General features: G+C 38.0%; 1 protein-coding gene across 2 annotated transcripts; it reads right to left on the bottom strand.

The window, feature by feature from the left end:
- Positions 1-108: 108 nt before the first annotated feature.
- Positions 109-20312, bottom strand: si:dkey-251i10.3 (uncharacterized protein LOC553498 homolog). 2 transcript variants are annotated; one of them, XM_067437696.1, is made up of 15 exons: positions 19985-20312; positions 19717-19804; positions 16290-16360; positions 13577-13641; positions 13345-13493; positions 12655-12810; positions 10729-10848; positions 9787-9881; positions 9579-9702; positions 9415-9492; positions 8989-9319; positions 7522-7937; positions 7086-7270; positions 836-935; positions 109-619 (listed from the first exon to the last, which is right to left on the bottom strand). In XM_067437696.1, the coding sequence occupies exons 1-15, from the start codon at positions 20020-20022 to the stop codon at positions 320-322; spliced, it is 2316 nt and encodes a 771-aa protein (XP_067293797.1). In that variant the 5' UTR covers positions 20023-20312; the 3' UTR covers positions 109-319. The 2 variants fall into 2 exon arrangements, with proteins under 2 accessions (XP_067293797.1, XP_067293796.1); XM_067437695.1 differs by having other exon boundaries at positions 7522-7940; positions 19985-20311.
- Positions 20313-22396: the final 2084 nt, after the last annotated feature.

The following is a 22396-nucleotide window of genomic DNA, read 5'->3' as shown; positions in this document are numbered from 1 at the left end:
ACGATCTATTGAATGACTATTAAATCATGTTGAAATAAGCATTAACAAAGACATTCATGCAGGGAAGATTATCAAAAACCTAATCAGGGTTTGCAATGACACTGGATCTTTTCAAATGAACCTGAGGGAGGATGAACAGAAACCTTATCTGATGTGGATGCGCACTCATCTATTATTCATCATAGTTACATACAAATCGATTTATATGGAAATTAAAAGAATTACAAAAAGTTTGTTTGGTGATTTATTAGAGATTAGAGAACTTCTCACAAATAAGATCTATATATCCATTGACTGAAGTCACAAATGTCCAAGTCTGTTACTTTTTCCTCTTCTGTGATCTTCCTTGATTTTTTTCGGATGGCCGTTTTGTGCTCCTTCGCGCCCCCTTGTCTCCTCCGAACATGATTGCGGGTGCTTTAGCCGCTGGCGTCGTGGTCTTGTTCTTTATGAAGTCCTCTTTGACCATAGGCTCAATGATCGCACCCATTGTAGTGACCACTTTAGGTGTTGTCATCTTCTTCACAACGCTCTGTGTGTTCCACGTCTGCCCAATAGGAGTACGGATGCAAGATTCAAACTGCGCCGGGTTTTGATAGGGGAACGGTAGCTGACTAACCTAAGAAAAACAACAAAAATAATAATAATAATAATTAGAGAAATGCAGGATTGAGCTTCCTTTCAATTTAAGGGATGACATTTGAACTGGCCACAATGAAGACTGAATTGAGGGAGACAAAAACTCAATGCATTCTCAGGAGAATGAGAATCTCATACTCAAATTCACATCAGTTTTAAAAGACCAGCTGCATGCAGTCGTCAGGCGATCGTTTACCTGATGGGGCGCGAGTGATGCATTTCTCTTCTCTGATATGATGACATCAGGCAGTTTCTGATCCTGTCTTGGAGGCGGTGGGGCCATTCTCACCCTAAATCTACAGAGACAAATGAACTGTTACGTGTTTTATATTGTTGAGAGTTGGTAGGTTTAGTGTAGGAGTGGAGGTAGTTGCTCCATAATATAAAATTAGGCTATAAACATTAATTCTGTGAGATCAGGTTGGCGGAATCACATTATCACATGGCATAGACATACACGTGGAGATGATGGTACGTTTTGGCGTAGACATACGCGCGGAGGCACACGCCGTAGACATACACGTGGAGATGATGGTACGTTTTGCCGTAGACATACGCGCGGAAGCACACGCCGTAGACATACGCGCGGATAGCTCAAAATGCATTTAGACTTTAGAAAGTGTTGTGTATGTTTACGCAAAGTCATGATGTCACGTTGTACAGTTTATGGTTGAAATTCACAGTTATGGTCAGGGCCATTACATTTCCCACACATACTCAGAGTAGATGACCAACTACATCACACTGGTCCAGTCGACCAATCAGAGCACTTTGCACTTTTCAAAAGGAAAGAGCGTTACTGACTGAGAAGAGAGGGGCTGCATCAATGTGAAATATGTGAGTTGCAAGTAATAACAAGACTGCAAGTTATTACATTTTGATTGCAGATTACAAAAAACATTTTTCCTCAGGAATAACGTGCACTGATCACTGAAGACCAGGAACATGAAAAGGGGTCAATTTGGATTTCATGCAGACTATACGGTTAAAGGTTAAGCGTGTCATTTCTGCACCACTTGTATCACCAGACAGAAGTGCAAAAACAATGACGGTTTTCAAACACTCCCCTCGTCTCAACCAATAGCTTGAGTTTAAGATGAAATGAATGTTTAATAGAGTCGTCAAATGCTCAGACAAATAGAACATTTTTTGAGAGTCACAGTGTTTTGCATCGTAATCAACCAACAAATGGCCTATAGTTGTCTCTGCATATTAAAATCCCTTTGAATAAGCTTGATGGGAGAGGTTACCTCAAAGTGTTGACATTTCCAAATAAAAAAGAAAAGCACATGCCTTAATAGCCAGTCGTGTCTAGTTTACATTTACAATTCCATGGTTTTCTAAACGGTTAGGATGTCTGATGTTCTTCATAATGCTTTTAGCAGAATATTGCGTGTGGATTTCAAATGAGACTAATCGATTTTGTGGTTCGCAAGGAAGCCTGATTAATGTGTTCTCATACCAGAAATCATTTGATTGGACAAAGTCTCTCAGCTTAATGTGACATTATTTTTAATATAGGGTTAATTAATGCTTCCTGAGATTCATCAGACATATACACAAGATACAAGTAATATTATAACAGGGTATATACAGCAATCCTTAAGTTAAATTTACTACTTTTTAATACCTTTTTTACTACCTTCAGAATATTTTTTAAAACCATCACAACACTGAATTGCAAGTGTTAATCAGCGACCTTTCTATTATTTACACAGATTTTGACATATATAACATACAAAAAAGAATAGATTTAGAATCGACAGCAGGAGGAAATCTGTTATAAGTTATCATTCAGACACAGTAAAATAGATCTCAACATTCACAAAGGTTGGTTAAGGAGAAACATTACTGCATACACATTTGATTTACATTAATAATTGGTAATTCAGCAATTAAATGATTTAGTGTTTTTTTCCAGCAACAAAACCTGAACCAAATATTACATTTCTATAACTGTGATAAGTTGTTGAATTAAACAAAATACTAAAAACTAGTGCTGTCAATCGATTAAAAACTTTAACTAGATTAATCACACATTTTTTCTGTGATTAATCGCAATTAAAAAAAAAAGTTTTTGTACGTTTTTAATAAATTTATTTTATATAATAATTTCACAGTTAATCAAATTAATGTAGAAACAACATAAAGACAGTATATTTTAAATACTTGTTTAAATGGCATCTTTTTCTGAATGAAGGCCAGTATTACTGATATTAATACAGCTACTGATTTTTTTTTTTTTTACATTCATTATTAGGCTTCAAAAATATAACAGTTTTTAATTTAAGTAAACTTAAAACAATGCTAACATAAACCCATAATAAATGTCATGTTTATTCCTGCCCTTCCTGTCTTAACAGTTAGGAAATATACAGAAATTTAGTTATAAAAGTTATATGCAGTCTGCACTGCATAAACTATAAATTAAATAGTTAATCCTTATTAAAGCTACAAAAGTTATTTAGTCAAGAGCAGCGAGTCATTTTCTCTGTTCCCTGACAGGAAGCTTTTTTGGCTGCTGTCCCTTTAAGAGCAGACAGACACGCGGATCTCACTGTTTATATACTGTCTATGGATCGCGCCTCATTCTCTCACAACTCTTTTTGTTCATTTTAGACTTTATATAAATCGTTTAAGATTGCTCTTATGGGGACAGTCGTTGAAGATATGCCTTGAAGCAAGTTTAAAATAAAACGTAAGCCATGCAGCCCCTTCTGTTGAGAGCGCAGTGTTCTGAGATGATGCCGAACGACCACTGAATATGACGTCAGCATCAAACATGCGTTGAGACGGAGACGAAAGATCTTTGATTATGTGCCCAGATATGCTAAAGCCCATATTTAAACGAACTAATGCGAACGCAGATAGAGTTTCAATAGAATAGGACACCTGATAGTCTGAAAAAATAATACCTAATTTGGAAAAAAATAATACCTCCGAGACCACATTTAACACTTTTAATGGCCTTAAATTTGACAATTTTGATTTATCACTTTTTAATACTTTTTAAAACCCCGCGGACACCCTGTATAAATAATATGTTATCTATGCAAAATAACACAAATGCACAAGTGTAACATCACACGCTAAAACACATGCAGCTAAAGCACAAAACTCCACTTCTATATTGTTCTCATAATGTTATGCATATGAAAGATTGACAGCACACTTCCTGCACTTGACACTGTTCATTATTAGGGTGATTGCAGGTATTCAAAGCTATAGTTTAACTTCAATTACCAGTCTGGGGTGTGTTTACCGTACAATGGCATAACTCACTGCTTCATTCAATGAACGGTGAGAAAGCATTAAGCTTTATCTGTTTTCAGTTGAAAACGGTGTGTAAGAAAACGGTAAGCAGCAAGATTTTTACAATGGAAATTAATCATCAAAAATGTACTTAAGCTGGACAATTACCTTCTTCTAGAGCTGCTGTACAGCCAAAACAATCTTTGTTGCATTAATCTCCTGCTAGATGTTTTGCTATAAATTACGCACATGGCATCTGAGATCTAAGTCTCAGTTATTTTGCTTCATTTTCAGATTCAATCATAGGCTCGTTCTAACATACTAGAGCAAAAACGGTGCTTTAAAACTCTTGACAAACTAAAAGACGTAAATGCCATTTGTATGTATTTGAAATAGATGGTATAGATTGTACTGAATCATGGCTTCCTTATTGTGCTCAAGATAGGGATTAAGTCCATATGTCATTCAAACAAGAAAACTCTACTTTTAAAGTAGTTACTTTTAAACTCTACTTCTACAACATAACGCCAATATAATTTTAAACATACTTAAATGTATCTAATATGATAAACAGAGCTGCTTTACCTCATGACCAGATACTGCAGGAGCCAGGCGACTGTGTCCCGTAACAATAAAAGTCCTGCTGCTCACGAGCCGTGTGTTTGTGTAACAATCGGTCCAGCGGCCGTGCTCAGCTCCACAACACTCGGTCCTGCTCTGCTTTACACTACAGTAAGGCCATCCCTCAAAAATATTCTTGTTTGCCGAAACCCGACCGACCCTGTTAATTTAGGGCCGACTCATTTTAAAAAAAATTTTTCCTTTTAGTCCGACCGACTTGCCGGTTGTAAATTTGCTTTAAGACCGACCAATTTCTTTTTTTACTCTTCAAACAACTAATACAAAAGTAATAAAATAATATGAATTATATTTTAGTTAGTATTATAAATGTATAAATTGCCTGGGCCATACAAACGAAGGCTACATTCTTTATGTTATAGAAAAACCTGTGACGTCATCTATGTTTACACTATGGTTAACGGATGTCACACTATGGCCTGTGCGTTCGTTTCGGCTCATATTCTCATTCACTGTAACGTTAGACTATTAAAGCCCTGTCGGAGATTTCGCCGCATTTTGTGACAGGAGTCAGGACCATGGACACGTTACACACACCAGGCAAGTGCACTGCAGAGGGGAGGGCTTTGAGCCCCTGCCCTTTTTGAAAAATAATCAAAAGTGCCCCTCTCAACATTCATCATTACTATATTGTGGCGAATAAAACAGAATTTGAATTATAATTAATATAACAACGTGTACAAAACAGTAACAAATGGCGGAAAAGCCGTTTATCTTGTCTCTGTCAGTCTGAAATGTCGTTGTCATAACGCGGTGCTATGGTAGCGTGGTTTTTGCTCAACTGCGCGTGGTGGGAGCGGCGGCACTGGTTGTAACTTGAAAAATAATGCTTTAAGTATGGTTCTGTCGATGGATACACCTGCACTACAACAGTGATAATAAAAGAAAAACGTGGGCAAAACGGTCTTTGTAAACTGTGTTCAATGCATGCGAGTGCTGCCGTATGACCAGTCATTTTCGCCATCATCACTCTGCAGTGAGAGAAGATCTGTCTCTTTGCGCAGCGCGCACACGTCTCACAGCGCGCAAATATTGAGTTCTTTCAAGTCTTGCGTTTGAACGGACAAACTCACACAAAAAGTATGTCAACATGTCGATCTTGATGAGTATAACCATGATATAAACCGAACCGTGAGCAATCTGTACTGCTACACCCCTAGCGTAACGTATGTATGGGGCCACAAAATTAGAAAATTTTTAAAGGGTGCCATGACTGAAAAAAGGTTGGGAAACACTGATTTAGTGAACGGCTCTGGCTCGACGGCAGGAAAAACAATACAAACAATCACGATTTTTAAACCTTTTTCATCATTAACGTTAATCAAATCTATTATTCTAAATGTAGGCTGTCAAGAAGAAGGAAAGAGGGGCAGTGTCTCTTCAAAAAACAGAGACAATACATATTACAAAAATAAAATAACGTCTGAAAAAAAATGGTCTGCCATTGTCTGCGATGTTTGTTTACTGTAATATTTACCATTAAAGAGTTGGTTATAGCTTCTTAATTAATTAAATTCATAAAAACAACTTTTTGCTTTTTAATATTTAAATGCACTAGTCTATATCACCAGATGTGTGGGTCTGGCAAGAAGTGCAAGCCACTTCAGAGACACAGATAGTGGCGTGTTCTGAGTTAACACAATCGAGCGTAAAAATAAGAAACATATCACGGGAAAAAACTAAAACGGGAAGACAGTGGGAAAAGAGCTAAAATACGTGAGAAACCCGGAAAAAAAGGGACCCTTTTCTTATAGAATGCAGCTGAAATTTATGCAATAAACATGTTTTTGACAAATATTTCACTTTGTTTGTGGTGTATATAGCCTGCAATTAGCCTATGCGCCCGAAGGCACGGCTTGAAGACCTAGTCAGTGATGTCACGATATGGCAATTTGTTTAAATTCATACCTACGTAATAACCATCACCAAAAATGTACTTTTTTTTTTTGTATTAAAATTTGAAGAAAAAAAAATAGACCTACCTACCGACCCTTTTTTTTTTTTTTTACATTTTTTTACTGTTCCTGCAAACCAAAATATTTTTAAGGATGGCCTAACGTTAATAATCTCTGATTTCTGCCAGAGTCCTATTTTCCACCGACTGTGAGGTGAAGACCACATGTCCCAAAATACTGCGCTCAAACTTGCCGTCATCAAACTACACCTTGGTTTTGAATAGGCGCCCTCCAGTGGATGGAAAGTTGCATAGTGCACCTTTAACCACAGGTCGAGGGTTGTTATTCAAACCATACAACTTTGAGATGCTGTTTGCAAATGTTCGTTGGAACCATTGTTGGGAAACTACGAATAGTTTAACGCTGTTGATAACAAATGGAATTTGCAACCATAGTTGGCTAACAGTGTTTTTGGCAAATGCACCCCTGGACGGCATGCTGTCCCAATGCCAATCAATCTGATCTCAAGATATCGCACCAAATCAGAAAAATATATAATAATGTGTTGAAAATATGACATCACTACAATTATAAACAAGAAAGATGAGAAATGTTTTGAAATTACTATGTCCCTAACCCTTTTTTTAAATGTATTCTTACCTTTTGCGTTTCCAGCGAGAGGGTTTGAGACCAACACCTCCCCACTCGCCCCAGCCTGGCAGGGTCAGGTCCACCACTTTGGGCCTCCCTGCAGCTTCCTGTTTCCTTTTGTCTTTTATGAAATCAGAAATGACATCATCCCCAGCAAAAGCCTCCTTGATGATAGAAATCTGTTCATCATGCTCCTATCAAGAGTAAAACAATTTTAAACACAGGAAAAAGCAGAATCTTGTAACAACTCAAGAACTAAACGTCAAAGTTAATGGAGACACCATAGTCAGGGTTGACGATTCAAAGGAATGAACACAATAACATGACTATTTTTACAACCCGTGGTAACCTTGATTTCAGCATAGTAACATTAAATTTGTTTAGTAACCTCAATAAGACAAATTGGTTACATACTCTTCCCCCCAAGTGAAGCCATTCAACTCACTTCTTCAACAACTGTTGGCGAAAAGGGAACGTTGATGACTTTGGCTTCTTTGGTGAGTACTTCATTGAGTTTGATTTCCCTGTTCTTTTTATTAGTTGGCGCTGTAGTTGCCTCTACAGAAGCTGTTTGAGGCAGAGATTGAGCCACATTGGGATGGGGCTCGAGAACCTCCCCCAAAACCTCCAAATCTTCTATATTCCTGACTCTAATCGGCCCTTCATCTAAAAGTCCCTCTCCATCTTCTTGCCCTTCCTGTGTCTTCTCGCTCCTCATAAGCTTGAAAAGGCTGTTAAACTGAGAAACATCCTCCTCCTCTTCATCATCATCCTTCTCCCCCTCCTCTTCTTTTTTATCATCATTCTCCTCATTGTCGGAAATCTCCACCACATCTTCGCCAACCACCTCTCTTGTGTGCTCTGCTAAAAGAATACAAGACAAATAGTTTGGATGAGAATCACCACATACACTGCCAGTCAAAACACCTTAATTATTAAAGTTTTCATTCAAATTCAAGCAGGTCAAGTCCAGTGAATCATCTGAAATATAACAAAAGCAAGCAGTGAGCTAGCTAAGTTAAAGGAACAAGACATTTTTCAATCAACAAGTAATCAGTTAATTCACCCCAAAATGAGAACTTTTATCATTTAAATCCCCCTTGTGTCATTCCAAACCCATAAGCATTTCATTCATCTTCAAAACATGAATGAATATATTCGAAGAAACCTATTTTCAGATTTTCTAAGATATTTTCAAGCTTCAAAACATTTATTAAGGGACCATGAGTGGTTAAATTGAAGTCTAAAGAGACAAGACCACTTTACATGATGAACAGAATTAATGAACAGATTTAATATCACATCAAATATAGCAAATAGAAGCTCAAATGTACTCCCTTGATGTGTGAGAAGAATGGTTTAGATTCCGATGACCATATTTGATGAGCTTTATATGAGTGTATTGATCAATGTTTATATGTGAATAAAAGCGGTTCATCACACAAAGCAGTTATGTCTTCATAAGACCTGAATTACTGCTCAATTCATATGGATTCATTTTACAATTTCTTGAACTTTGAAAAGTTGAAAACTAATTTGATGAAATCTGAGAGCTTTCCGCCTCTCCATTGACAGTTACACAACTACCACTTTGAAGCTTCAAAAAATTCATAAAGAGATTGTAAAACTCATCCATATGATTTGAGCGGTTTAGTCCAAATTTTCTGAAAAGACACGATCGATTTATACGATGAACAGACTGAATTTAGGCTTTTATTCACATTTAAACCTTCATCAACTCACATCAGTTGTGGTAAACAGAAGCTCAAGCTTGTTCACCTGACATGCGAGAACCAATTAGGTTTATTTCACGAGCATCAAGTAGGTTAGGTTGAGCTTCGGTTTATGTTCACTGATCAATGTTTAAATATGAATAAAAGACTAAATTCAATCTGTTCATCTTGTCTCATACCCTTTTCTTCTATAGGAGTCGAGCCCTTTTCCTCAGCTTGCCTCCGCTTCCTCTTCCTCTCAAATTCTCCAATAAGCACCTCTTCCTCGTTTTCCTCTGCTGCGGTTTCAGCATCCTCAGGTGTGACGCAGATGACCTCAGGCTCTTCACGAGTAAGTTGACCTTTCATCCAGGGATTGACCGGATCAATAATCGGCTCAGGATCGTTTACAAAATCAGGAACGGTATTCAATTCTTCATCTTTACTATCATGTTCATCATCAGAAAGCACCACTATCTTCTGTGTAAGATCCTTATTCATCTGCAACTGCTCCTGCATTGCTTTACGTGCCTGATGATGAGCATGGGACAGTGATGAAATTGCTATCAAGGGATGTAAATCATGAGTAACTTTATGATTCTGGAATTAAACAAATTAAAACTTACCGAATCATCATATTTAGCCATGATGGCCTTTGATTTGGCCCACTTGCCCCTGTTCTGATGTTTGAGAGACATCCTCTCCTGTAGTGAAAACATGCAACGGAAATATATTTTAGCCCAAATGATTCTCACTTATTCATGATCTCTTTCCATGCTTCATCACACACCTCCATCCTTGAGAGTTCAATCTTTTTTAGCTCTTCCAAGGCACTCTGGGGGTCTGTCTTAGCCATTTCTTCAAACTGCTTCAGAAAATCCTTAACTCTGCCTTTCTTCTTAAACTTGCGATACCTGAGAAAGATATTTTGTAGTTAAACTTAAAAAAAAAAAATGCAAACACAAAAGTTGTCAGAAACATTCAGGTGTAGAACTCACTTTTTACTCTTGATTTTCTTTTCTCTATTGGCTTTTGCCTCATAGTATGACTGGAGCGCTCTTGCTTTTTGAAGCTCAGCACGACGAACCTTCGCCTGAAATACAAAGGGTCACAAAGTGAAATAGTCACTGAACATAAGCATTCATTTGGAACCATATTTCATTTCATGTGCAAGAAACTACACTTCATTAATTATATTTAAACTGAGAATAATTATGTTTAAAGCCATCTGCATCACCATTAACAATTTTCTGAAGTATTCAAATTACTGCAAACCCTTGTGAATGAGATATGCATATTGCCATATGAACAGTGGCAATATTTCAATAATCGTAATACATCATGCAGCCGTCCTTACCAAAGCTTCTTTATGTTTATCTCCTTTAAAAACATAGTATATATTTATTGGACATTCACTTCAGTGTGATCAGTAAGTGATGCCAAACTGCTTATTCATAGGGTTTGTTCACACTTAGTTTGGTCCACTTGGTTAAGCATTCACATTGGTATCTTTAGGTTTGGTGTTAAAAGGCCAAACCTAAATGCATAGGGATGTGTTCACAACCTGATTGGTCGGTTTTTATTACGTATATTTCACTACGGAGCTTATCGAACATCCAAAACAATGCTGTGTGAGGCTAAATACGCTTGTTGTATGTTTGTAGCTACATATGATGGTATTTTGAGCAGCTGAGAACTTGTGAAGAGATGATAAATGTGTAAAGGAGTCAAACCAGCAGCAGGAATCCCTCCATCACACACAAACCAAGATCTGCTACGAGGAGACACGGTTCTGATGCCTGTAGCTAACTGTGATTCTTAAGCATCCTGTCCTTTATAGGGTCTCGTATTTCTGTTTTTGGTTCGTTTACATGTCTTTGGGCCTTGTTGCGTTCATATTTCAGTCGAACCGCACCAGAGTCCATTTGAAAGCGTCATACCTCCTCCAAGCTCATGGCTTTAAGCGATGCCTCTTCGACAGGAGTCAGAATAGGGTCAACGACTGGCTGGCTGTTGTTGTGCAAGAGTCTGAAAATCTCCTGTTCAAGAGGAGTTTGAATCTGTCACAGAGAAAACACAGTTACTAAAATAAAAACAAGTGCTTCTACCAAACATGTTATAGTTTCATCTGTTCAGTGTGCAAAGAAACATCCGCAATGATGACAGGTCACTAAATTGTAATGTAGAAACAAGCATTTTCTGTAAAGCTATACAAATAAATGTGTGAATTGAATTCAAGATAATAGCAATTATCTGTATCACTGAACTACAGTAAAAGGGAACACCTTAATTAGACAAAACAAAGATGAGAAAACTTGAGTACATTTGATGTAACCCGAGTGTTTGAAAACCAAGTTATTAATGTGAATAAACGGTTACTTATCCTAAACCAAGGCATATTTTAAACTTACATTTTCTAATAAATGTTAAATAAATTAAATACATTTTGTGCAAATATCACTAGACTCATACTAATCTAGTATTGATATAGCATTGTTGTAGTACTCGAGACCGGTGTCAAGACCATTTTTTGAAGGTCTTGGTCTTGTCTCAGTTTCAGATTTAAGCCGGGTGCACACTGTGCGATTTTGGCCACGATTTGGCCGTCTGGGACAAATTTAGCAAATCCTAAAAGATTCCTCAGATCCTAGACTAAAATCTGACGTCTTTGGTCGTTAGTTTGACATGTTCACCGGCAGCCGATTAATGAGCGCTGCGATCAAATTTGACCTCAGACAAAATTCTGGCAGTGTCAGAAGATTTGCCACACAATCCTGCAGTGTGACTTCTCCTACGACGACAGTCAAATATCTCCGTTTTTCAAGACAAACTATGACCAAAACGAGTGCTAGAGATTTCTTTGTAGCCAGCATTTCAGTCCCGCGTGTAATGCGGCTCACTGTCACTGAACGCGTCATTCATTGATGATATAAAACTCCGGGTGAGTTTTCTTGCGCGCGTCCGTTTTAAGCGCGCCTTCACTATCGTGCAGTCTGACATTAATGTCAACTGAGATCTTACAGTGTGACATGGCGATCATGTTCGTACAGTCTGACAAGGGACATTCGCAAAGGATTTTGAAAAATCGCAGTGTGCAGGACCCATTAGAGGACTTGGGATTTTGTTCAAGATCAGTCAAGACTACAACTGCTGGGATATTACTAAATTGCCGGTGTATTGTCTGATTTAGTTATTAACATCATTAATGTGATTGGGTGTAAAACTTACTGCTTAGATACAATCAATAACTTACTTCTACTGTATTTATTGTGCCAGTTCAGAAATGAGGAATTGTGTCAAATGGCACGGAAATGAATAAAAATTCTCACAAAATTTGCAAAAAAGAATTTGTCCGAGATCTGGATTTGTATATTATAACATGATATAACTAACCAACGTCACAAGAGCGGGAGGTTAATAAAGGCATTCTGAAGCGAAGCAATGGGTTTGTGTAAGGAAAATATCCATATTTTAAACTTTATAAAGTAAATATCTAGCTTGCGGCGGATCGCCTTCCGTATTCAACTTACAAAGAAAGTGTAATGCCATTCAAAGCACTTTTGCTACATCCAACGTCATATGTCATACCAATTATGCTTTTTTTCAGATGTCGAAAGCAAAAGGCGGTCTGCCGAAAGCTAGATATTTCACTAAAGTTTTACATATGGATATTTTATTTACAAAAACCCATCGATTTGCTTCAGAAGGACTTTATTAACCCCTGGAGCTGTGTGGAGCAGTGTTTATGATGAACTAATCTAATGGCAATGCATGTATTTACCAAACAAAAACAATGACAACAGGACAATGACACAAACTGAACCATGACAAATTTAAGCTGTTTTAAAATAAGCCCAAATCCACACCTTCCACCCAGCAACGACCTGCTCCACCCGTTTAGGTCCTAAGGGCTCCTGGTGCAGAGGAAACACCATTTGTTCAGCCTTCCGGTTCTGCAGTATGATGTTCTTCCAGCAGGACACCTCGCTGGCAGTCTTCTCATACGCTATGCCTCTCTGAATCTGTGGACATAGTAGAGAGAAAAAAACATTTAGCAAATAAAACGTTTAACCCCATGCCAGCTTCTATTGCTATAGTCATTCAAGGATATTCAGTGAAATACAACAATAACATGTGTAAGATCTGTTTTTAGTGAAAACTCAAACTGAAAGTGGCCTGATTTGGCGAAAACCCTCTTTAAAGTTGTCATTACAATAAAACAGACTAAAATAAAAGAAAAAACATTGAAACTGAATCTCGAACATCAAGAGTAAATTACTTGGTCGCAGGGATTATTGAAATAAAAGGTCACTGATCCAATTCTGGGGTGCGTTTCCAAAATCATTACCAATAGTGAATATTAAATTAGTTAATAATAATGAATTTGATGAATATATTGTGTACATGAATGACGTTGAAATTGTTTATAATATTTGTAAAAAAAAAAAAAAAGAAAAAAAAAAAAGAGGCTATTTTGCTTTAAAAAGAGTGTTTTTTGACAAGCTTCTCGGTTTATCAGAGCGAGTGACTGAACTGAAAAAGCAGCATTTCATGACCTTCTCGGTTTCCTGTTTGTTGAGAGGCAGCTCCAAAGTCTCTTTACTGTTTTGTAGGTTCCTCAGCTGTTTCTTGGTCTTGTTGGAGGTTCCTGGGGTCTTCTCCGCGGTTCCCAAGAGGTCAGAAAGGTTGACTTTATCTCCAGTACCTTTATATAGAATAAAGAAAAGCTAAGACTGATGTTCTGTCTTGATTAAGATGTGAATAAATTACGATGCATTCTGCTTTTACCCTCTGCATTGACAAAGAACTCTGAGACCTGCACACTGGCTTCAGAACGCTCATTCTGCTTTTTCCTGGGATAGACAAGCAAAGTTTTATTAAGAACAACGTACAACGACATACTAAGTACACAAGCAGTTAAAACATTCTGACTGCTGGGATTCATTCGAGGGGTGAAAAACTAGATTACTAACCCTGCAGTTTTCAAATAAACCTGAAGAACTTGATTAGACGGATCAGGTTTAATTAAGGTTGAAGCTAAGGGTATATTCAACTGAAAATGGAAAACTTATTTGTTTTGGGGGCCTGAAAACAGGGGCCTATTGCACCAAACTAGGATAAGGGATTAAGCCGGGATATCTTGGTGACCATGGCTCAACTTATCTGCTAATATACAGTTATCTTTCATTATCGTTCTTGGTGTGAGTGTGCCTTCAGGGTACGTTTACACGACAGTGGTGTACTAAATTTTGCATACAGATGACAAGCTCACCAAGATATCCCGGCTTATCCTAGTTTTGTGCAATAGGCCCCAGGTTTCAAAGTGCAAGGTTTTAAAAAACAATGCCTTTACCATTTCCATGTAAACAACAGAAACGTGAAGGTGTGAAAACTGTGACGTCACATGCACATGTTCGCCACGTGTTTCTTGACAAAGCGATATCTCTAACTACTGCCTTGGCATGCATAATACAGCTTTTAGTCATTTTTGCATATCCGTGTGAATGTTGTCTGTTTTTAGTATATAGCTGTTGTGTAAACATCCTGTAAACTGCAGAGCAGCCCTACTGGAACAGAGTTTTGCACCCAAGATTTATTCTAAGAGGTGCTTTATCTAGTCAACGGAGTTTAAACATTGAATCTCAATTTTCAATTGCATTAACTTAAGATGCAGCATCATGTGCTTCAGTCATGGCAGCACATTCCTTTAGAATGATTAAAGGCATAGTTCACTTTGAAATTAAATTTTGATATGTTTTAGCTTACCTCATGGGCATCAGAGATATAGGAGTATTTGTTTCCCCAGTAGTTTCAATTTTGATCATTTTAGGTCAAACCGTTGTTGTCTGTGCCTCACATAATGCAGGTCTATGGTTACCACCTCAAAGAGCATACACAGAGAAGTCCAAATTAAACAATCCCCCATCGTAAGCACACACTGATGGCCTAAGACACGAAACGAGCGGTTTGTGTGAGAAAACGAACAGTATTTATATTGTTTTTACCTCTTGTACACAACAGGAAACACGCACGCACGCCCTCGGATCAGTCGGACGTAGTGATGTACAAGAGGTAAAAACGATATAAATACTGTTCGTTTTCTCACACAAACCGCTCGTTTCGTGTCTTAGGCCATCAGTGTGTGCTTACGATGGGGGATTGTTTAATTTGGACTTCTCTGTGTATGCTCTTTGAGGTGGTGACCATAGACCTGCATTATGTGAGGCACAGACAACAACGGTTTGACCTAAAATGATCAAAATTGAAACTACTGGGGAAACAAATACTCCTACATCTCGGATGCCCATGAGGTAAGCTAAAACATATCAAAATTTAATTTCAAAGTGAACTATCCCTTTAAACTGACTGCAATCACCTGTGCATTTAACGGTTTGAATGCACACATTGCAGCAAATCAGAAACAGCTTTTCAGACAGACCGTGATATAATCAGTAGGGATGTGCCGAAGAAGCCGAATACCGTGTTTGGAAAGGAAATTATACATTGTACCAAAGTTGAGTAATTATATTGTGTACAATTTGTGGAGACCCTATTAATATGCAAGGTACTGAAATCGCCTTTGAATTAGGGCTGTCATGATTCCTTGATTAAATTTAAAACCTAAATTTAAAAATAAAAAAAAATCCTCGACTGGAATTTACCGTGTTGCGTAAGCGGCAAAAGTACCGAAAGTCACCCATTCACACGGACAAGAATCCATTAAGTGTATTATTATACCGTTTTCTAAGCAGAATGTATTTAAACCATTTAAAAACATTACTACAGCATAGATAATGCTATTGAGTGCTTTATGTGTCACAGATGCTGCTCCACATGAACTGTTGTCATTTACATGAGTGGCATTTTAACAGTGGTTTTCTATAAACTATTATATGATTACTTGCTTTTGATACTTTATTTGAGACTATTATTATTGCCTCGTTATTGTATATGTATTTTAATTCAGAGGTCTTCAACCCTGCTTCTGGGGTTAAGCTCCAACCCTAATGAAAGAACGGTGAAGCTAATCAAGCTCTTCAGGATCACTTGTTGAAAATACACAGGCAGGTGTGCTGAAGCAGGTTGGAAATAAACTTTGCAGGAGCAGGGTTGAAGACCTCTGAATAAAAATACATATACAATAACGAGGCAGTAATAAAAGTCTCAAATAAAGTATAAAAAGCAATTATCATGAAGACTATTATTTGCTTAGGTCTATTGTTATTACCACAAAAATATTTGATTAATCAAAATAATCGACTGACAGCCCTACTTTGAATGCCCTTCAGGGGCTCCGTAGATTGCGGTAATTTTCCACAATTAAGCTTCGGGCACATGCCTAATCATTAGAATTTGTTTACTTATTTCATGTTCCAAACATTCCAGTTCTCTGATTTCAGCCCAGTATGTCCAGAATTTAGTTTTTTTTCTTTTTTATCACTGAAGCATTTTCGTTTCACATGGACCAGTACTAAAAACATAAATCTCAAATGTGTCAAACCTCTTTCTTCCACCCATAGAGCTGATGGCTTCCAGTAGCTTGTTGTGTTTTCTCTCATCATCACTGCCCTCCTGTATAAAAACAACAACATTTTGGCTTAATATGGCACAGAGGTAGCCTGGATGCCAGCCGAACTTAGCCCAGCCCACAACATTTTTAGGTCGGGCAGTTCGGTCTGGAATTGCTCCATAGAGGAGTAATTATCTCCGAACAGAAACTGTTCGGACCAATGAAATCATCAGGGCGGGCTTTAGCCGATGACGGACAGATGATCAACAGTAATGTAATCATGCACGTCATCAGAGGGGCTTGGATTATATTTACTCGAATCCTAAACGGAGAGCTTGTTTGTATCTGCATTCACCTTCATAATTTCTCTCAAAGATGATGATCATGTTGGGTAAGTACTCTGTGTATCAATTAAATCTTTTATTTTTTTACAACACCGGCAAAGATCGTTTATTCCAGCACGTGTGCAGACAGGGTTGCCAAGTTTTTACAACAAAACCTGCCAACTACTAGCCCTAAAAATAGCTTCTCGGGGATTCTTCTTGGAAAAAATGGCGTTTGGGGGGTAAAAAGTGTGTTGTTTTGGCAAGGTTGCCTGCTAAAATTCGCACTCATGGGTCTATATATCACATAATAGTCGCTTCAACCCTTGGACATAGAAAACAACCGTGAAAAAAAACGTGGACTTGGCAACACAGTGCAGTTGAGCTCTCTGTTGACATTTGACAATGCGTCGCTTCGTTGCTCTGATTGGTTTGCTCCATTGGGCTGTGATTATGAGGCGTGTTTCAACTGAACCAGGAAACACATCAATTGGATAGACCATCAAAGGTCTACCCAATTGAGGTCTTTCCTGGTTCGGTTGAAACACGCCTCATAATCACAGCCCAATGGAGCATCAGACTAGAGGTCTTCACGGGTCCAAAAATTCGCACCCGAACCCGAAGAGACCCGCAATGTTCAACACAGATCCGACCCGGACCCGTCTATTATTTCAAAAACTGGACCCGGACCCGTGCAGATCCGAAAAATGCCAAAAATATATTACCCGGAACCGACATGGACCCGTCTATTATTTGATAGCTGGAACCGAACCCGCCGGGAAGACAGACGCGACTGGACCCGATTGTCTCATATTACACAATATACTGCTGTTAACAAGTTAATGAACAAGCTGCGAAAAATAACTTTGTCTCAGTCAGCCTACCTAACGATATATAGCCGTTGTTTCCCTTCCTTGTACCTTGATTGTGATGTATTACAATATTCCTCATTAATTGTTCCAAGCATGCTTAATTCACTCATTTCAGCTGTCAAAGTCAATTTTATTTCACAGTGACGGATTTATGAGTTAATTCGCATAATAACTTTGACTGTTTGCCCTTTTGAACTAATAACTATTGCTCGTTTAGTGCCATGGCCGCTTGCGTTACCATTATTTATTTGCCATAATCTCTCTGAGCCAAGTCTGACTAGCAGAACTTTAAGATTAAACAAGACAGTTCATTCATATTATTTTTAAAGTCATTACAGTCACTGCGGAAGCTCGGGTTGCCATAGAAACATGACACGCGCTTGAGACTGCACTCGCGCGTCAGCTGGAGCACCTAAAATATGAGCTTTTCTACGCAATTTGAGCATCACAGAAAACATTTATGTGACAGTTCACCTGAGGTCTTGTTGCTGATTTGAAATATATTCTTGAGTACATTATTACCGCGCGCATGCATTAAATCTGCCCGCTTTCTAAACGACTGAGAGAGCGCGCGCGCGAGAGAGAGAGGGAGAGCGCTTGTGTTGTTGTTGCTGTGTATTTCTAAACCTCATTTCCCGGCTCACACTTTTCTTATCCTAATTTAGCAATTTGTAAGTTACACAAAACACACAAGCCGCGCTGACTCTCACGGCCAGGTGTTCTCCGAGTCCGATTGACGTATTACATAGGCTACAACATTAACAGACCCGGGAACCGAAGTAATAGATTAGGACCCGACCCGGACCCGGATGACCATTTAAAAAATAGACCCGAACCCGTACGGGTCCCGGGTCGGATCCCGGGTCCACGGGTCTCGGGTGCCCCGTGAAGACCTCTACATCAGACTCATATTCTGACTAGAATTGAGTATGACCACGTCAGGCTAGCACAAAGGGGTTCAACAGTCAAAATACATGCCTGTTCCAAAAGAGACAATGTAATTGACTTTGATAAAGATGTTTTCAAAATAGCGATACCACAACATTAGCCAATCATAACAGGCTATTTACTGACAAGCATTGAAGGACACCGCCAAACCCGTAAGACCTTTGTTCATCTTTGGAACACAAATTAAGATATTTTTGATGAAATCCAAGCACAAACTCGGAAGCTCACTATTGGTCGACACAGTTCACACACGCATGTGATGCTGATGCAGGAGCCGGCCAATCAGTGGCCAATACTGAGCTGGCATTCTGGTGTAGAACCCGGAAGTGCCACACTGTACTACACAAACAGCGTAGGAGACTGACACCGAAGACATTGTTAAAAAAAAGTTATTTTTGTGCACACACAAAAACAAAAAGGATTCTCGTCGCTTCATTACATTAAGGTTGAACCACTGGAGTGACATGGACTATTATAACGACAACTTTACCTTTCTGGTCCTTGAAAGTAGTAATAATGTTGCAGTCTATGTGGTGTCAAGCACAGCTCAGATTTCATCCAAAATATCTTAATTTGTGTTCTGAAGATGAACGAAGGTCTTACGGGTTTAGAATGACATGAGGGTGAGGAATTAATGACAGAATTTACATTTTGGGGTGATCTGTCCCTTTAAAAACACCCAGAACTCAGTATAAGTATTTGAAAATGTTTTTTTTTTACATATATTTTTAGGGGTGCAAAAACTTAGTATGTAACAATATATGGAAGCTTGTTTTCACCACAGAATAAAAAAATTAAAAAAGGTAATTGCAACTTTTTCTCTCACAATTCTTCACTCTCGCAATTGCTAGTTTACATCTTAGAATTGCATGATATAAAGTCAGAATCGCAAGATATGAAATCAAAATTGCGCGGTATACACTTTTTTTTAATAATAATCTCTATTATCAATTGAGAGATAAAAAGTAGCAAGTACCTTTTAAAATGTTTTATTCTGTGGTGAAAACAGCTTCCATAAAAAGTGAAGATGAAAAAGTAAAACAATACGAAAAATATCCATGTATTTGCCCCTTTTAAACACAGTCCTGGCTTCAATAGGAGTTTGTAAACCCAGTCCTACATTGAAAAACTACATCAGGTACTGGAAACTACTATAGGACATTATATTGAATCACAGAAACAGTTTGTGACAGCAAAAAAAAATAAAAAATAGAAGGTACATGTCTGAAGTTGGTGACACTAATCATAACAGCATGACAGGACGATCACGAGTACCTCATCTTCACTGGCACTGATGGCTTGCTCATCAATGGGAAGCTCCTCTCCTTCTTCAGCCATAGCGGAAGTCACTCCCACAGCTTTACTGTGGAGGAATACAAAACAAGAAATGCCTGAGGAAAGAGCTTTTGCTCATTTTGAGGGCAATTGCTGAAAGACAGGCTTGAACGCTCGGACACTGGCCAATTGTTTTGTTTAATATGCAAGAAAAAAAACACATGCTACTTTTAAGATGGGTAACGAGATAAAGACGACACGAGCAAACCTTAATGCTGTTTTCTGAAGAGAGCTTGATTTGGCCATGCTGCAGTTTAACCACGTGTCCAGTGGAAGTGTAAAAACTGCGGATTTCTCTCTTATCCCCGACCTGATATAGAGATTCAGAGATTTCGACGACCAACACGTTCGTTAACTCAGAAAGATCAACATGTTATATGAAAATCTGAAAGCTATCAGTCTGTGAAATCAAATTCCCGACGAACGTCTCTAACATTTGATTCTTCTGTTTACTAGCCGGTTGCAAACCAACAGAAATGAAGCGAACAGCGCCACCTCCTGTGCTGGAGTGAGCAGAGGCTTCAGTCTCTTTTTCTTCCACCGGGTTAAACTAAATAAAGAGACATACCGCCACCAACTGGACTGTAGTTTGGAACATCCTATGGGAACATCAAGACCGAGGGGAATTCATTCGGTCAACAATAGTTCAACCAAAATGAACCCTTTGTCATCATTTACTCACACTGGTTAATGTTGGGCTGAACTTGCCTTTTATAAAATGTTTCCGCTGTTCGACTAATTCAGCCAGCAGTAGTGATCGCTACTTCCTCCCGCCAATTCGGTTTTCTTTTGGAATCTATAGTGGCTGATTATATCATGAATATATATATATATATATATATATATATATATATATATATATATATATATATATATATATATATATATATATATATATATATATATATATATATATATATATATATATATATAGGCAGGTCAGTTAACAGCACACCAGTTTAAATTTTTTAATTAAGACATGGTGGAAAATGTGATTATCTTTCATTTCAAATTTGAATATTATAATCTATTGTCTTGAAAACTCTTTATTGTCAAATGTGTGTTGAATGTAAACTCACCATTCACTATTCAATGTGAATTTATCTCAGAATATTCTTAAATAAGGAAATCTATTCAGTGATTGGTCCATGCCTATGTCGTCATCCCAAATCCTGTTTGTGGCAGAGCAAAGTGTCCTAAATCATCTCTAAAACTGACACTTAAGATTTAGTCATAAACTTCACTTAAAGTATGATTGGGATGCTTGATAACTTTTAAGCGCAGCTTTGAGCCAAGAATTGTTTTGCTCTTAAGTAAGTTTTTAGCAGTGTTCTTGGGAGTAATTCTAAGCTTGATAAATGCTTGATAAATACGGGCCCATGTCTAGAAATCAAAATGAGACTCCTTTTTACTACTAAAAACTTACAGCCTTTCCTGACAATATGTTCTTAAAGGGTTAGTTGTTAGTTCAAAAATTCAGTCATTATTTACTCACCCTCATGTCGGTCCAAACCTGTAAGACTTTCGTTCCCCTTCAGAACACAAATATAGATCTTTTCGATGAAATCTGAGAGCTTTCTGTCCCGCCATTGACAGCTACACAACTACCACTTTGACGCTTCAAAAAGTTCATAAAGAGATTGTAAAACTAATCCATATGAATTGAGCGGTTTAGTCCGAATGTTTTGAAGAGACTCGATTTATATGAACAGATTAAATTTAGGCTTTTATTCACATTTAAACATTCATCAACTCGCACATCAGTTGTGGTAAACGGAAGCTAAAGCATGTTCGCTTGACGTGGGAGAACCAATGAGGTTCCTTCTTGTGTTACGCAGCACGTTTGAGCTTCAGCAAGAACCAATCAGGTTTGTTCTTGTGTTACGCATCACATTTGAGCTTCAGCAAGAACCAATCAGGTTTGTCCTTGTGTTACGAATCACATTTGAGCTTCAGCAAGAACCAATCAGGTTTGTCCTTGTGTTACGCATCACATTTGAGCTTCAGCAAGAACCAATGAGGTTCATTCTCGTGTTACGCAGCACGTTTGAGCTTCAGCAAGAACCAATGAGGTTTGTTCCTGTGTGTCAAGCATTTCCGGTTGAGCTTCTGTTTATGTTCGGTGATGAATGTTTAAATGTGAATAAAAGCATAAATTCAATCTGTTCATCATATAAAGCGATCTATTTCTATCTCTTTATGTTCATCTCTGAAGATGAACGAAAGTCTTACAGGTTTAGAAGGACAGTCTCATGTCGTTCCAAACCCGTAAGACATTCGTTCATCTTATTCAAGATCTTTTTTGATGAAATCTGAGAACTCTCTGTAACCAATGACAGAATTTTCATTATTTGGGTGAATTAACTCTTTAATGTGTGTCTCAAACGACGTGCTTCGGGTTCTGCATGCCTCCCTTCTTCAGATGTACTTTCTGATGGACCTCTTGACTGATTCTTTTCCATTGCAGACTATTCAGCTTGTTTTCTCTTATCTTTTCTGCATAAAGATATGTAGATGATATGTAGAAATACACAAATTAAATACTTGTTAGCTGTTTTTTCTTCTGTTGATATATGGACATTGATATTTGCACAGAATCCACCAGCGGCTGTATTACAGA

The sequence above is a fragment of the Pseudorasbora parva genome, chromosome 3, assembly GCF_024679245.1.
Source record: "Pseudorasbora parva isolate DD20220531a chromosome 3, ASM2467924v1, whole genome shotgun sequence".
In the NCBI taxonomy this organism is placed as follows: domain Eukaryota; kingdom Metazoa; phylum Chordata; class Actinopteri; order Cypriniformes; family Gobionidae; genus Pseudorasbora; species Pseudorasbora parva.
This window is presented reverse-complemented; position numbering and strand designations above follow the sequence as displayed.

Bases quoted from the DNA above. Each gene is read 5' to 3' on its own strand.
- si:dkey-251i10.3 (XM_067437695.1), bottom strand. From the start codon at position 20,022: ATGGCCAAATCAAGCTCTCTTCAGAAAACAGCATTAAG. The intron at 12,811-13,344 runs GTCATGAAATGC...CTATGTCCACAG, and splicing joins ACAAACAGGAAACCGAGAAG to ATTCAGAGAGGCATAGCGTA. The intron at 620-835 runs GTAAACGATCGC...TGTTTTTCTTAG, and splicing joins CATCACTCGCGCCCCATCAG to GTTAGTCAGCTACCGTTCCC.